General features: G+C 41.6%; 1 protein-coding gene across 2 annotated transcripts in view; it reads right to left on the minus strand.

The window, feature by feature from the left end:
* Nucleotides 1-463: 463 nt before the first annotated feature.
* Nucleotides 464-17,721, minus strand: part of LOC119560494 (dopamine receptor 1) — a 28,149-nt gene continuing 10,891 nt past the window's right edge. The window contains exons 2-6 of one of the 2 annotated variants that reach the window (XM_037873965.1): nt 16,891-16,951; nt 16,355-16,534; nt 12,280-12,409; nt 3,356-3,601; nt 464-1,122 (exon numbers count right to left, since the gene is read on the minus strand). In XM_037873965.1, the coding sequence (XP_037729893.1) occupies nt 582-1,122; nt 3,356-3,601; nt 12,280-12,409; nt 16,355-16,534; nt 16,891-16,951 (1,158 nt within the window). In that variant the 3' untranslated portion in view covers nt 464-581. Of the gene's footprint in view, nt 1,123-3,355; nt 3,602-12,279; nt 12,410-16,354; nt 16,535-16,845; nt 16,952-17,721 lie in introns of both variants that reach the window. The other variant, XM_037873964.1, reaches the window with a different exon arrangement.

Consider the following 17,721-nt stretch of genomic DNA (forward strand, 5'->3'; position numbering starts at 1 on the left):
TGTGTTTGTTTGTGTGGGTGAGTGAGAAGTGACATGTGTCACTCCATAATAATCGCATTTGCATGGAGCCAAACCGCCATGAATATCCAAACAGAAACTTAACTAGAAGCTCCTCGGTGCCGGGTTGAAGATCTTAGACCTAATCACGTTTCGGGTTGGGTTTCGATTTTTTTCATTCCTTTCTTTTTTTTTTAGGTTCTACAGCTAGATACTAGTGCGGTTAAGTATACGCATAGTTGATTGCTTAGTCTCGGGGACGCGCTGATAATACTTACAGGTTTCCATGTCCACTGGATCGGGGCAGAGGATTGCTGGGATTGCTTACGGTTGAAGCTGTGGTGAGACTGGATCTTAGGAACCCAATTGCCGGCCTAGAGCAGCTCCGTCTCCATCTGCGCGGCCTCCACGGTCTCCACAATGGTGGCGGTGGCCGCCGTGACCGAATCTCATGGAACATAGCGCGTGGTCAGCGCCCCATCGTCGTCGTCGTCCACCCGGAGGCCACCGCATCCGCAGGGCAGCCAAGTGGCTGCTCCACCACCGCCGGCGGAGAGATTGAGACAGCAGCGACAGCCTTTTGGTCAAATCGCAGACACCTGCTCCAGTTCGGCGCTGGAGCGACCCGAGTTCATCACCACCACATTCTTGGCGGCGTAGTCCGTGATGAAGCGGTCGCTGTTCCGCGGATGGATGTTGCCCACATCCTGGGCGCAGCACCAGGGGTTCCTCATGGTCAGGATGCGCTTGAAGGCGTCGCGGAACTCCTTGTTGAAGATCGAGTAGATGATCGGGTTGAAGGCCGAGTTCGAGTAGCCCAGCCAGGTGAGGATCTTGAAGGTCTGGCCCCCGATGCAGGTCTTGCAGAAGGCGGCCGTGATGTTCACGCAGAAGAAGGGCACCCAGCAGATGAGGAACACGCCCATGATCACGCCCACCGTCACGGCGGCCTTGTGGTCGGACACGTGGTAGGGCGAGCTGTGGGTGTGCAGGTTGCGCACCTTGAACTTCTTGGGCTGGTTCTTGGGGCGCCGGATGCTCTTGTAGCGCTGCTTCTCGGCCACCTCGCCGGGCCGGGTCACCGCCTTGATGGACTTCACGTGCTTCTGGGCATAGCAGTATAATCTGGGGAGGAAATGGGGGATTAGGGGCCTTAAATATTACTTATTATGCATTTACGTTTTTATTTGTATACTTTGTGTTTCGGAAAATTCTTGTAGAGAATGCTTACTTATGGAAATCTTATTTAATGTATTCATTATCAAGGATTAGGCTTAAAAAAATGTAAGTATTTTTAAAGGTTTTAAAGAGATAGAACGAAACAATATTAAATTCTTATTTACTTATTGTGTGATAATTTGGGAAACAAGAACAAGAAATCTTAAAAAGAATAATACATTTAAAGTCTTTAAGTACACTCAAACTTCTTTAAAGATAAAAGAAGCCCATTAAAGAAAATTGGTAAAAACGGAATATTTTCCAAAGTTTAAAAGCAGGTCACCATATCGAATTGGTATCAAGGTTACATTTTCATTTTTTTTTATTGAACTCATAGCTTGGATTTAATAAAGTTAAAGCAAAACAAAAATATTATTAAAGAATACTTATAAATGCTTTGCCTTGAAGATAAAATCCAGAAATTAAATCACTGAAGTACCTTAAAAACAATCAAAGTTGCAAAGTCATTAAGTACAATTGAAATTCAAAGTAAAGGAATGCCAAAAACATTTTCACAATGACAGCTTTGCATTACAATGTTTATTGTAAGTTCTTGTGTAAGCAAGATACCATCAATTATTTATCACCTAATGAATAGCCGGGCTTGATTGTTGCTCGACACAAATGCTTATTTCTGCTTATTTCGCCATTGGTTACGGGTTGTCTGGCTACTGGTTACGGCTTGTAATTGATATGATAATTATTCACTTGGGTCCCTGGGCATGTCAATTAAATGGAGGCCGACAACAATGGCTCTGTCCACATCAATAACCAAAGGAAACACGCTGCGTATACGCAATGTCTGGCTATCATATCCAATCTTCCACTTGAGTCGCTCTCTAAGCTGCCACGCCCCCTTCCTTTTTCCCACTACCACCTATTACTCCTCGGCCAACAAATAAACAAGCATATGTGTCTGTCTGGCCCTGTGAGTGTTTGCTCGTTGACCAGTGGCCACACAAAAAGGATAACAGGACCGAGGCAGGCCAGGCACAAATTATGACGATAAAAGTATATTTATTCTGCAATTTAACCGAAATTTGATAGAAAATTCCGATGGGAATCCGTTTGCGGGATGCGGGATGAGAGTCCTGGCCATTGGCTGCAAATCTCGTTAAGCTAAAATGGCAACGTGCCGCTGGCCGAAACGCTGATGAGCATCTAGCGATGGCTGTTATCCTGTTGCTGTTGCCGTTTCTGTGAGAATGAGAGTGTCCTTGGTCCTGGTCCTTTCGCACACGCCCCAGTCTTTTGCCAGCTCCTGGGGATTACTTAGACGGACACTAATGCGTGCGCTTATTTGTTCAACCCACAACCCAAAACCCCCACCAAAAGCCCAACCCAAACCCCTTGCCCCCAATCAGTTTCCCCATTTTTCTCTCGTGCCTGGCGGCCATCAGGGGCCCAGGTCCTTGCGGCATTTTTCTGATATATTCAGCAATGCGATAGTAGCAAACTTCGTCAGTTTGTACAGCATTTTATTATTTACTTTTTACTACTTCTGCCTCGACTTCCGCTTTTTTTCCCGGCTGCTATTTGGTGCCCTTGCAAGGGGTATTGTAAAATGCTTGCACTTATATGCTAAGAGAGAAGGAACTGATCCTATTCGGTACACATTTTAGCTTTCGTTGATTTTATGGTACTTTTGTATTAAGTATAAAATATTTTATGAATTATATGTGAAGTTAAATTATATAGAGAAGGGGGAAAACTGTGTATAAAAGGCTATATATATAATATTTCTACTTAGCATTCGAGTATATTATTTTAACTTTCATTGATTTTAAGGTTTTTTTCTTTAAATAAATTATATTTTTTATTAAAATATATAGAAAAGGTGGAATAACTATGTTTTAAAGGGTAAATAAAAAGTTGTCGAAAAAAAAGACTTGCATCCAAGCCTCTGGTGGTTTTGAAGCTCATAAAAATATTCGAGTTCTGGCTTTGCTTTCATTTGTAGAGATATTTTGGCAAAACTTTCCTTTGGCCTGGGGCAGTTTCGTTGCCTTGAGGTTCTGTATCTACATAATTGCAGCTGCGAAAATAACTTCCTTTATGCATTTCATGTTTTATGCACAGGGAACTTTTGGGCTGCGGAAACGCGGCATTTCAGGTTTTCGGGCTGACTTTTGTGACTTACCGACAGTAGATGCCAATCATGACCACGCAGGGGAAGTAGAAACTGATACAGCTCGATACGACGGCGTAGGTGGGCGTGAGGTCCAGGGCGCATGTGGGGTACTTTTTGCCATTGTCCTCGAAAATCAGCGGCTGGTCGGGCCGATGGATGCCCAGCGAGATGGGCACAAACGAGACGAAGGCGGCCAGCAGCCAAATGGCGGCGATGGTGATGACAGCCACGCGTCGTGTCACCCAGCGGCCGTATCTGCAAGAGAGGAGGGGGGCGGGGGTCGAGAGGTCAAAGGGTTGCATCAATTTGCGGCAAAGGAAGCGGAAATACACGCGCCATGCCTGCTGCTCCTGTAACCCATCCTCTTCCCCGGCTGCTCCTGGCGTTTCCCTTTTTGTCCTTTTGCCCTTGCGGTGAGCGGCAAAGGATTCACCCACACACACACACACACACGCAGCAGGAGCAGCCACACTCGGGAAAAGTTTCGCTTAAAGTTCGGGGTTTTAAAGCTCTTGTTTAATTAATCGGAAAGTTGGTATAGTAAGCCCCATTACATAAATTAACAGTTCGTGTAAAAGTCAAAACTCTGACTGGCAGTGACCTATGTAACAAAATCACTAATAAATTGCAAATGAAATTTTAAGTTTAGAAAGTTGTTCTTTAGGTAAGCTTATCCATTATTTATTTTGTAGCTTGGAATCCAAAAAGCAATAAATATTCTATGTACTCTAAAAACAACAACTATGTACTCTAGGACAACATTTAGGTAAACTTAAGTACAATCTTTATGTACAAAATCAAATCAATTTCTTTAAATATTCTTAAAAGTATATTTAATATAATTTGTACTGAAAAGAGCGTTTTTTGCCTAATATGTTAAGCCCACTGTAACATTTTTTAAACATCTTTGAAATCTAGTTTGTTTTAAGGAATATTTTAAAAAGTTTAATAAGTATCCCTAAATTGGGGACAATTATTTTTTATAATAACCCCACCTTGTAAATAATTTTGGAGATTTTTTTTTTTAAGTGGACGACAGCTGGAGCAACACGTGAAATGGGCGGAACCAGGGGCGCGAACAACACGGGCATGGACCATGTCCCGATGTCCCGGTGTCCCGGTGTCCTAATGTCCCGATGTCCTGATTGTGGCTTTGCATGTTCCTGGCAATCCCTCAGCGCCCAGCAGCCATTAGACAACATCATTTTCGGGTGTGCGCGACAAGTGTTGACCCGGCCCCTTGCCCACCCGCAAGAGGGATTCCCAGACAGCAGCCCGGATCAGGGATTCCGGATCAGGTGCTCCTGGTCTGCGCCGCATGTCATTAATTACTCTCCCTGGCCGGGCGACAAATCGCCCCACAAACCCCAAAGACAACCGCACACGGTTTGCGGCGAATGGCATATGCAAATCATCCTCGATGGCTGCCTTTTTCAAGCACTTCGATTTTGCTTTTACATCAGGAAATGAGCAGTCTGCAGCGAACGCAAAAACCAAAGCCCCAACCCAACCCAAATTCAAACCCGAACCCGAATCCGAAACCCCCAACGGAAAATTCGGATCCCCGGTTCTGGTGCCATATGCCGCATCGTTTTGGCTTGTGCAGGAAATCAAACAGAATAATTCGATTTCAATACAAAGACGCACTCACACACACTCACGCTCAAGGACGATGGCGGAGCGGAAACGGAAGTTTATGTAATTGTATTCACATACAAATTCAATTTCGTTTTCGGCACGAAAATTGATTTCCATGTGACGAAAGCCCGCAGCTTGAGTCCTCTTGCCGCCTATCCACTCACCTGTGAGTAGTGATGCCAAGGGAACTGTTTTTATTTACCTAGTTGGGGTACAACAGGCTAAAGAAAAGAATATGGGTAAGGTACAAGGTGTAGAAAAAATGTACCTCCTAATAATATGTAAAGTTAAACGTACATTTGGGTAAAAAACAACCTTCTTTATAAATTCTAAATCAAAGTACTTCTTGTAACTACAACTTTTCAAAAATTTTTGCGAGTCAAAAAAAGATTTCAGTTTATAACAGAAAAAATAAATTTTTTTTTTTCAGTTTCAATATAATCTTAATTCTGTAATAATAATAATAATAATAATAATACTGTACTTTGTTATAATACATAATTTTAAACTGTAAAATCAATTTCACTAAAAATATGTAAGCCACATCTTCTGTTCAAAACCTTGAAGTTCCATCTTGAAATTTCTAAAAAATAACTACAAGTACATTTCTATTTACAATGAACTATTTTAGCAAAAATTCAAAATGTAAATTTCTTTGTCTTTATAATATAGTTTATTAGATTGACTTTTAGAATGAGAACTTAAAAAAAATAAATGTAAAACTTGTATTTTGTTTATATTGTAACTAAGACAAAAGCTTTGTAAGCAATACGATGTAAATAAAGGTTCCCAGTGAATAGACGGCTTAATATTTATGTATTCCTATGAGTCGAGAATTTATTGCCCCTGAACAACATCGACGACTGTCAGCATCCCCACTGGCCCCTTACCATCACTGGGCTTTCACCTGCACTAATTCAGAGTCTTCGAGTGGCTGGGGGAGCGCTTTGATATATGCACATAAAGCTGCAGCCATTAGGTGACACACGATTTGGGCGGAAGTGGAGGAGCCAATCAGCCATCGATGGGCTAATTGAAATCGTGTGTGAGAGTGTGCCAGGTCTGTGTGACTGTGTGTGTGTGGGAGGATGTGGTAGGAGCAGGCTGCTCCAAGCGAAGGACATTTGCATTTAACGCTCCTATCGAAGCTGCCGGCTTGACTGGCTGCGTGGCATGCGGTGGCTTTTGTGTTTGTCCCACATGCACTCAAGAAATTACCGCAAGGCACGCACAACGATCCTTCCGCCCAGGACTCCTTTACCAACCAAACCCCTAACAAACCGCCCTCCCTGGTTTTTGTCCCGTCATTTGCATAGTTCGAGTCGCTCCTTTGCCTCTTACACCCCCTTGCTTTTTTTTGCAGCTCCTGCCACGTCAGCTTGGCCGCTTTTGTTTTGGCATCTGAAATTTGATGACTCTTTATGAGCGTTTTCGCAACTGTCATTGCTAGCACGTGCTCAGGGCACTGTGGGTCAAAAGGTTAAGAAAGTGGGCTAGGGTTTCAAGTGGGTCAAAGATCATATGGATCGCTTTGGGAAAATTCACTTCGGGTAGCATTAAAATATTGAAAAAAAACAGAAAATGTATTTACTACGTCCTATTTATTTTCGCAATGACATGAATATTAGTTGCTCTTTTGAAATGGGTCAAAATATATATAAGAATATATTCGCAATGACCCGCATTTTTGTTAGTCTTTCGAAATGGTTGGAAACAAAATTAAAATCTATGAAAAGGTATTATGCTTTGATAAAAAAATATAGAATTTTCAAATTACTGCCGCTCGAGGACTTTATGAAATTGTAATTTTACTGTTTAAAAATATTTACTAAGAATATCTGAATTTTAATGATTTCAAATTTGTTTAAAACAGAACCCCTACCAATTCACTTGCTAAATCAGCATAAGGTTAAGTAGAAAGGATTCTTCTGCTGAATAAAATTTAATGCTTTTCGTACCCCATTGATTTATCAACCCCCCATCAATTTTCAATCTTGTACAATAAAAGCGCCCTAGGAGTCCCCAATGATCTCCTACTGTTTTCTGGGGTCCAACCCCATAGTTCGGGGTAGCATTTCCTCAACCACGACCAGGACAAGTGGAAAAATACAATTACAAAAAGTTCCCAGGTGCGTCATTGTTGCTCGAACCGGTTTTGCGGTGTGCGTTTAAGTGTTGTGCCTTCCGTTGTTCGGCCAAAAACCCTTATATGTATGTACCGCCCATCAAAACTGCTTCAACCTGCTGCCAAAGCCAACTCCCCCGCTGGAACCTCTTGCCTGCGGCAAACTTTCATTGTTCTTTCAGTTTTTATTGCAGTTTAAAATGAATTTCACATATGCGCCTGACAGTTACGATGATGACAGGCGCCAAAGTCAACGACAGGGCCAAACAAAAAGTGAAAAAACAAAGGGGAAAAAGCGGCAGAGGCATCAACTTGTCACATAAAATACGAAAATTTCTCATTTTCGTTATTTTTGCTAGGGGTTGAATGTAGAGGGGCGGTCGGGTTTGGCCGCTTCATCTTCACTTTGTCTGCTACTAATTAAATTTGCACGCGCTTTTTATCCAAATTGTTTTTGCCAATTTCCCGGCTCGCAAAATCCAGGCGAGCGCAATTAAATTAAACGCCTGCAATTATTCTAAAACGCTGAGAAAACACGCTGATTCAGCGATTCCTTCTGTCGGCCGAGGGACAGGTCCTAGATGAATGGTCCTGGATCTTGGGGGTTCCTGGGGGTGGTGGCTCTCGACTCTTAATGAGACGCCGGCGCGTGAACTTTGCCCCCTGAAAAAAAAGCGCTGCTGCCTCCACTTTGACATGCAAATAAATCAGATTTACATAAAGAGGGAGACTAGAAAATGTGTACGCTAGGCACATTCGCATCCCAAGGATCGCAGTTACCATTTCTCACAAACACAAAAGCGACCATCTCTGCGCTGCGCTGAGTTTTCCCTGCAATTTTCCCGCCGGCAGTTGAGTTCAGCTCCTTGAGATTCAGACTGAGACTCGGATTCAGAATCAGATTCAGGTTCACAGAGAATGGTGTGAGCGACGTCTTGACATCTGAAGTGTTAAATGTCTCGGGCACCTGAGCAGTCTAGGTGGGCGGTGGAATCTGCGAGCTAGGCCCCCAGGTGCAAATGCAAACGAATCCAGGTGGCTAAACTCAATTTCCAGGCAATGGCCAGCGGACTTGAAGGCAAAGGGCGTTTTATGCAAATGTCATTAACCCAAGGGCTCAAATTAATATTGGACAGCCTTGGGCGGGATTAATCAGCGTTTGAAGGGCAACATCTACATTACGGTAACATTTATCAATGAGTTTGCCAATCTGCAAATGGAACTTGCAAATTTTAAACTCAAATTAATTGCAAATGTTGAGAAAATAGAGTTGGGAAAACATTAAAATTAGCTAAAAAGCAATCTAACCATCTTCTGTTACCTTACCTGCTACATTTAGGCCCGATTTCTTAATGTCATGCTAACTTTAGGTATTGAGATAAATTACTGTTTTGAAAAACAATATCCGATTTCGTTTTATCTGACTGTTAACTAGAGGCAATGTTCCCGATAAATTGGTCGTTTGATGAAAAAAATTAATATGGCATTGAGAAATCAATTCATCTTAGCGAACAATTTAACTTAGGCTTAACTTTTTCTGGCAGCTAGCAAATTAAAACCATTTCATTAAATTGAGCAAAGGATAAGATAAATAAAATGTACTTATATCTCCGATTTTAAGTACCGCCACTTGATTTATTCATGGATTATTTACTCAGTAGTGAGATATTCCTCGAGCTTTTATAGATTTCTCAGCAGCTGCATCATTTCGCAATGTAAGCAAGACCCCATGTAAAGTAGACATCCCCCTCAATACATCAAGATCAATCGAGCAATTTGTGTCATTCACCCATCATCAACCATCCGATGTCGAGCATGAAACGTTTTCCTCCTGCGGAAAATCTATCTCTTCGCCGTGCTTAATTTCACTTTCAATTCCATCCATCTATCCATCTGAACCTTACCCGCTCCCGAAGGACAAACGGAATTCAGAATCAGGAAAAATATTCCATGAAAACTGTCATTTGCCCTGCACCTCCCTTTGCCCCTCCCGAGCTCATTTAAATCCTTTTGCCGTGGCATACAAAATTTGCAATCTGAATTTTCAGCTCGCCTCGACATCAAGTTGCCACATCAATGAAGCGTTATACGCTCGCCAACTCGTTACGTGAACCCGGCCACACAAAAGATGCACAGATAGATGGAAAAGTGGGTGGAAAATTCAGGTGAGGCAGGTGGGATAGGTGGGACAACATACAACACAAATGTCGTGTCGTTTTCCATAAGCGAATAAGCTTACCCCAGGTGGCAACAGAATCGGCAAAAGCAACAGCCAGCAGCCAAAGGGGGCGGTGTGGAAAAAATATTTTTCTACTTTTGGCTTTTGGCTGAAAATAGCATCAAAGGATTTATTATGGCTCTTTCATGACATGGCGCTGTGGGTTAGGGCTGGCAACTGTCTCGATTTGCCGTAGTTGCCCCCCGTTGTCCATTTTCCAACCCCATCCCCCCCTTCGTTTATTCGCCCGCAACAATCTCCTCTTTCCCCAAAGGCCTTATGCAATCATTTCGTCGGGTCGCTCCGTTCTAAGCCAACTCCCCGCTCTGCGACTGTCAGCGACTTGACCAACGTCATTTTTAACACAACTCTTATACACAGAAAAAACTTATTTGAACTCAAATCCATAAATTTAAATAATTTTATAATGTGACTATAGTTTGTAGGATTCAGGATACTCTTTAAAAATGTTTCGTCTGAAAAATATTTGCTCTCTTTTCTAAACTTTTCAACAGAAAAGTCGATTTTCATCAGTAATTAAAAGGTTGTTATGTAAATGTATTTCTTGAAATTACCCTACCTAAACAAAGTACAATAAAAAGCTAACCAAAAAATCATGATCCTACTTTTTTTATCAAATTAATTGGGTTTTGGGTCAAAACTAATTCAACAAACGGTCCAAATATGAAGTGTCATACTGAGTTATCTTCGTAAAAAAATTGACAATTGATGGCCATCCGTATCTGGAAACATTATTTTTGACCACATTTTGTTAAAAATGGATATGTACCCCTTATAAATGCCAAAATTAGCCAAAATATTTAGTTTCGCAAATCTACCCGAGAGTCGATAGCTCTTCCAAACAGTTCCAAATTAAGACAACAAAGTCCATCAAAAAAGTTCCTGTTTTTTCCCAAATTCCTCATACTTATTTTCCACAAAAGTTTTTGAACTGAGGGTAATTTAATGATTTTTTTCAGTGAAAACACATCAAAAAATAAAATAGAAAAGCGGATAGATAAAGGGTTACCCACTCGAAAACCACCATACGAAGGAATTCAGCTGTGGCTGCTGACACATAATAAATTTGTGCGTTTGTTCTTGGCCGCAAATGTAATATTCGTCTGCCGAAAAAGCGTTTGTTGGATGGCACTTGTGGGGTCCGAGGCATTGTTGAAAATTTAATTAACACACAATTGTTGTGGTCCAGCCGGAAAAGGGGATGGGGGTGTGTGCTCTGACAAGGGGGGCACTTGATGAACTAGTTTCAAGTTTACCGAGCAGACTTTCGACTGACTGGACTGCTTTTGTGCGAATTGCTCGCCACTGGAAATCAATTTCAACTGCTGGCTACCGACTGCCGACTACAAAGCGGACTAACATGGCTGACTGGCAGCGTTTTAGGCCACGACGACAGCAGGACAAGCTCATTGTCATTGTCCTAGTGGAAGGAGCACACAGATACAGATACACAGGAACAGAGATACACAGATGCACAGATACACAAGGACACACAGCACCTGAGGCAGCAGAATTTGATTGTCTCTGGGGCTTCCTGCCGGGATAGCGCAGCTGGAGCAACGGGCCGGATTCACAAGGTAGATTGAACTGCGATAATGGAACATTTGGGCAGCCCTCAGCCCGCTGACAGATGAAGTCATTTCCAGAGGGTGTGAAAAATGTGGGCTATATGTAGGCCAGCTGGCCAAAGGTTAAAATACTTTCGATGTGAAGCTGAGGAATTTAAAAGGAATGCTACTTTATTTAACAAGTTTGAAATTACAATTTTACAGCTGCCATATGGAGAAAAGTATTTATAAACAGTGATTTTGCATAGCTATCCAAGCCATAACCACTCAAAATACATTTCTAAGTTATTAGAAAACTTTTGCAGTAAATTTGTAATTTAAGATCATAAGGTATAAGTTTTGCACTTATAAATTCCTTTGCCAAAATAAAAACCTGATAGCTCTTAGCAAGTTGAATTCTTAAAGTTGTTATAACTTGTAGGATTGCAATAAAAACTTCTTTGTTTTTAAGAATAAGTTTTGTAAACACTTCTAGATTTCTAAGCACTTTAATGTTCTATTCACTTAAAAAATTTATAGACCTTACCAAAATACTACTAAAGATGGTGAATAATTTAAAAGTACAACTGGGGGTAATTTGAACATAGATTAAGATCTGGAATCCAGAAATGATTCTATTATATAAATAAACGCTTTTTTAAACATTGTCAACCCTCTTTTGATGTCAAAAACTGTACCTTTTTCTTTTAGGATGATGTGGGTCTCAAGAAATATAATTAATTTAAAAATATACATGAGTATCATAAATAAATTTAGATCCTGGGATACCGAAATATAACTCTTTGATGAAACAACTTTTTGGAAGTATTCTGTTATCAAGAACTCTAACTATTTTATATAATAACATTGTTCATCCAATCTGGCAGGGCAACCCAAACTGCCACCACAAACACTTTAACCAGCTGGTAATGACACTTCTTTTGTTACTCTTTGTTGGCCTGACCCCGAGACCCAATGAGAATGACTTGGCTGAACTTGGCCGAAGTTCGCCCCCACAAAACCACAGCTGAAACGCTGATCCGAAAGTGCTTAGCCAACTTGAAGATGAAGTCGCCTCGCCGCAGAAGTGCAAAAACCCTCGTAATGCGCCATAAATCTGTTACTAATGAAACAATTATGAGCGTCGATTAATGAGCCCCTATAATGCCATAAAGAACTCGAGTGCTGTAGCACAAAAACGTGACAGGCATGTCAACGCGGCGTATGAGTAACGTGCATACAGAGCACCTGCAATGGGATGACATTAATGAATCGATAAGGGGACTGGAGGTCTTTCGCTCCACCATCGAACTCCGACAGCCCGGACAATTAGTTATGGATTGGATGCTTAATGCATGTGACAGGAATCCTGACAATCACTCACCTGAGCGGATCCTTGATGTGAATGTAGCGGTCCATCGAGATGGCGCACAGGTTCAGAATTGACGCCGTCGAGCACATGACATCAAAGGCCACCCAAGTATCACAAAATTGCGCTCCAAAGATCCAATATCCTGCGAAAAGTATAGAGGTGGTATAGAAGGTGAGCGGGGTAAACGAGTGTTTGATTGCTTGTTTAAAATGCTTAATAAGTACTTTCTGTCTGGACGTGGCGGAAATTGCCATGTTGCGGCCGGACGGGAAAAAAAGTTGTCCCATTTGCACGGCGCCAGCAACAAAAAACTGAAAATGCAGCCGGGAAAAGCGGAAAAGCAACAGAAACGGTGCAAAGGCAACCTGTGTCACCGGGCGCCAGATTCTTGTTTTATTTATTCATGTCGTAAATTGAGTTTAAATGATTTCATAAATTCATTTCCGCTTCCTGTTCCCCCTTTTCCCCTCCACACACACTCACATGTGGGTCTCCTTAAAATTCCACTCGTCGAGCCAAAAGTGAAAACAAATAATTTATTTTTTCGGGCGCTTGGCAATTTCATAAGTGCGTTGCAATTACGCCGTACTCGATTGATGTTCCGTGCCTGACCAGAAACGGATGTCCTTTGAGTTCTGGGAAAATATAATTTGCCACATGGAAAATAAAGAGCCACACCACCGATATACCAATTCAATAACAGATTTTCCGCATTAAAAAGGTTATTTATTCGTGCTGTGGCTTTCGACGGATGATTTTTGGCCGATAAGAATATGCATATCATGCTCGTAGCCGCTTTCATGCCAGTTAATCAAGGGTACTGCAGGATACGGCTCTTAAATGCCACCGGAAGTGCCGAGGCAACTGGTCAAAGCAAAGGCGATTCGATTTGACCCTGCTCAGCCGTCAGCCATCAGGAAATGGCAAAGACGAGGATATCAGGATATCAAAGTTGGACCAGCCAGTCAGCAATACTGGCTCTCTATCGATAACTTCGAAAAGAGTGCTTTCAATTAAGGTAATTTTTATAAAATAATAAGGAAATCTACTTTAAAGTTACCTGAAATAATGTTGGCCTTCGCACAAATCACTGGGGTTTTGAAATCAATATTAAATGTCACTTTAGGTGTCTAAAAGTATGCAACGAACTTCGTTGTACTTTTGCTGCATACTTTTAGACACCTAAAATTGAAAATTTATTTGAAAACCCATGTGATTTGTATTGCTCTCCGAATCGTTTGCCTTTAAGCTAATACATCATTTACAGATTATGTAAACAGTTTCCAAATTGTGTATTACAAGTTTTGTTTTGGCTAATATATTACCGACAATTTTTTTTAAACTGCTATCAAATATGTTCTTGATCTGTAAATACTTTCGAGTGCTTGGTTTAACATTGCATTAGATTTGCAAATTGTTGCTTAAGTACCCCATTTCATATCTCAGCTTACCTTCCGGGAAAATCGAAAGCATGGCCCCGAAAAAAAGCTATTTTAGTAGGTGAGATATGGGGAGTACGATGGAGTAGTAGCTTGTATTCCAGTCAGCAAGTAATTCATGCCGCCCTCAGTATGCACATGAATTGCTTTTGGCACAAAAAGTATATATATATGCTATATGCTTTTGCTATTCCTCGGGCTGGCAGCATCTGTCGGTTCTCGACGGCTCTGTTGTTGTTTGAATTTGTCCAATTGCGCACCATGTTTATTTGCTGATTTGCCTGTCTTCGAGCGTGCTAAATGTTGCCTTGGCGAAAGTAATTTGCCTCTGTGTGGGTGCGTATCTGTGTGTGGGTGTCGCAGGACCCGAGGCATCTGTTTGTCTTGAGCAGCTGAGCGCTTTTATTTATTTTTTCGCACTTTTGCTAACGTGGCAGCGCCATCTCGCCATCGTCACTCGGCTCCTCAGAGTGCCAAAGTCGTTTATTATTTTCACACATTCGCGAAGGAAAGTGGGTGGTTGCAGAGGCGTACTGCGGATTTCTTCAAGGGGGCTTACAAGTCTAAGAAGTTTTGTGTCCTCAAATATATGGTAACGCTTTTACACAAATTGCCCAACATGTTATAAATCCTTTTCTGATTAGTTTTCTTAGTAAGAAAAGTGGTGACGATTTTGTATAAAGAGGTTTTAATATTTTTTCAGCCCTTACTTATATGCTTTTTATTTAAGTTATTATCTAACATGTCTTAAATCCTTTTATGATTAGTTTTTCATATCCTCTATTTTAAGACCCCTTTTCTACACCACTGCTTTGCATGTATGACATATGTCTCCCCACCTCAGCTCTCTTTTCCCGACTTCCCACATCACCTCACCACATCGCATTGCTTTGGATTCTGCTCACATTTTCAGACTCAAATGACAAGCTCGCAGTTTTCTTCTTTTGTTTGCTGTTTATGATTTTCCACTTTTTTGCAGCGTGTGTGCGAGTCCTTACCCATGGATGTCAGCTGCATGTTTCCTGAACCGGAACACGTTGTTAGCCCGGCTCCTCGATCCCCCAATTACCCCTGTTCTGTCTTCAATTGAAAAGTTTTGCCCGCCTTTCGCCTAATTTGCCTCTTATTTACTTAGCCAATGTTGGCCCGTCAAGTCCTCATCTCGGGTTTCCCGCCTCCGCCGCCGCTGGAATTAATAAAATGCACCCATAAACGGCACTCAAAGGGGGGGGCTTTCAAGCCGGGCCATCGCCATTTCACTTTCAAGACCTGCAGCTCGGCAAAACTTTGTCAGCCTCAACGGATGGGAAAAGTATCGGAGCGGGGAGTGCTCCACTGGCAGGATATCTCAAGGAATGACTGCCATTGCTGTTCTCGGAATGGCTAATGGAAAATAATCAGAATGTGTGGCTGCACTCGGGATCTGCATGTTAGCCGGCACCAGATGTACAGCTCGAATAAAATGAAATTCCAGTTTGGCTGACTATAACCATTTGTCCAACGATGGGGTGTCGAGGGTCATCGGAACAGTTTCAGTAAGGGAAACCCTAGAAATCTAGATATTTTTTAGATTTGCTGTTTCATATGATTGGTAAAAATCCTAAAGTTAACATTGTTGCTATATTACCTTTTATATAAAACATCTATCTATATCTATCCGTAGATTACTTTATTTGATCTTTGCCTACCTACAAATTTATATAAAATAAATATAAAAAAATAATATAAAAGATCCGGCTGTAATCTTTGCATTATAATATTTGTTTTATGATAATATTATCATTTTTCCTTTCTTGGGTATTCCCCTAAACATAAAAAAATTATTGTCTACATGCCAAGAATTGTTAAATCGGTCTATTCATTAAAAAGTTATACGCAACTAACTTTAGTTCAATCTCGGAAACAGCCGATTTGCAGCACGTATATCGCCATCTCCCTTGCACACTCTTTAGCTGAGTAACGGATCTAATAGTCGACGGCGTTTTTTTAAAGTAGTTTTACTTAAATGGGTACCATTCTAATTAACCGTCGTTTTGCAACGACTGCTTAAATAAAACGTGAAAAAATAATAAAAAATTAAAAGGAATTTTTAACATTACATATATTCTTTTTGTTCCCAAATTTCTTTCATATTTCGGGGATTTAATTTGAAGCCTGGCTTACTACCTCAACATAAACCTCGCGTTTATTTATTTAAAAAATGCAAAGCCAGCCCTCGTTTTTGGTATATGGCACGGCGGAAATCTTGTGCAATAACAATGGACCCTCGCCCGGGGAAACTCGGAAAAGGAAAACCCTGCCCGGGTAACTCGTGCGTCGACTTGTGCAGCTGACACTTTAAAAGGCATTGACAAAGCCACATAAAATCCGGCTTTAAGCGCTGCCAGGCATGTCAAATGGGCTCGAGTGGTGCGCGGCTGATGGTTGAGTGGAGCAACAACCTCGTGGGTTTCCAAGCCCCCGTTTATTTTTTCTGTTTTTCTTTTTTGGTACCCACCGAAACAGCCTGCAGCATTTTGCATAAATTTCATCGCTGTCTAAAGCGAATTTCAATTGCAATTTTCCATTACCCAGACAGAGCTACCGATGGCATTAGCGGGACAGGAATCGGGATCCCTGTGGGATGGGTCTGCGATAACGATACTCACCCAGCAGATCGTTGACACCGGCGAAGGTCATCACCAGCGAGGCCACGAAGAGGTCCGCAATGGCCAGGGAGGCCAGGAACAGGTTGCCGATGCGGCGCAGACTGCGCTCCGTGTAGATGGCCAGGCAGACCAGGATGTTTCCGGCCACCGAGAGGAATATCAGCACCGATAGGAAGATTCCTGCGGCGAGTCCAAGTCAAATATCACACCCGTAATCGATCACATCGGCCATCGATTCCCCTTCCCATTCCCAACAATGATCGGTGAAAGCATTCATTTATGGGACGGTGAACATCGAATGAGGGTGTGAGTGCGAGTGATGTGTGTTTGTCACATGCAACATGCAATTTTACAGATAATTGTTGGTCCGTGAGAGCTGTGGAAGTGGTTGAGTTGGTGGGTTGGTGGATTGGGTGGGTGGTGCAATGCAGTGTGTGGCTGTGGGTGGTGGTGGGTGCCTCTTGCTGTACATTCAACGACATTTACTTTACCAACAACTACAATTGACACAAGTGACAGCGGCTCCGGTTCCTCACCAACTATTGTATCCATTTCAGAGGCATTTGTCCAGCTGGTCTCATTGTAGAACGATGTCAACTGCAATGGAACGAGTGCGGAATGGCTTGTTAAACGGTGGAAAATATGTAGGTTGAGTATAAAAGATACTAAATGTTGTTATAGATTTATATCATATTTTAAATTAGATTATGAAATCAAATTTTAACTATACGACGCAAATAATGATAACATTTCAATTTTCCACTCAAGTTGGGCTTTGATCCCTCCCACATGTAATTAAATTTGACAAAGTTTGGTTTCAATTTAATTAACAATGTCAACTGCAGAAGAACGAGTTTGGAATGGATTGTTGAGACATTAAATGATAATAACAATTTTAATCATATTTAATTTTGGTTTTGGTAAAAATTAACCACTTTATGTTAAATACAATAATTGAAACTACGTATTTACGCAAATAGTGATAAAAACTTTCTCATAAAAGTAAACTCTAATGCCGAACTGTGGCTTTCTCCTCGCCTTTGATCTCCTCCCACTAACTAATTAAATTTGTGAAATGTTTTTTCGAATTTAATTAGCTGGCATCTGCCTTGGTTTTCTATGAACTTTGCTCCATTCATTTTCCTGCTGCCGTCATCCTGGCTGCTTGTGGCACGCATGTCCTGGCAGAACGAAAAAACTATCAATCATTTGAGGCATCTGTGGCAGGACCGCAGTAAGCAAGCCCCTTGAAGAAGCCCACGAAGAGGTCTGGCATTATTCATAATTAAAATTGACAAAATTTCAAGAAAATTACCAGGGCTCGTAATGAAATTAATTTGTTTTCCTAAGCGTCGCCCTTCGAACTT

This window comes from Drosophila subpulchrella, unplaced genomic scaffold, assembly GCF_014743375.2.
Source record: "Drosophila subpulchrella strain 33 F10 #4 breed RU33 unplaced genomic scaffold, RU_Dsub_v1.1 Primary Assembly Seq354, whole genome shotgun sequence".
NCBI lineage: Eukaryota > Metazoa > Arthropoda > Insecta > Diptera > Drosophilidae > Drosophila > Drosophila subpulchrella.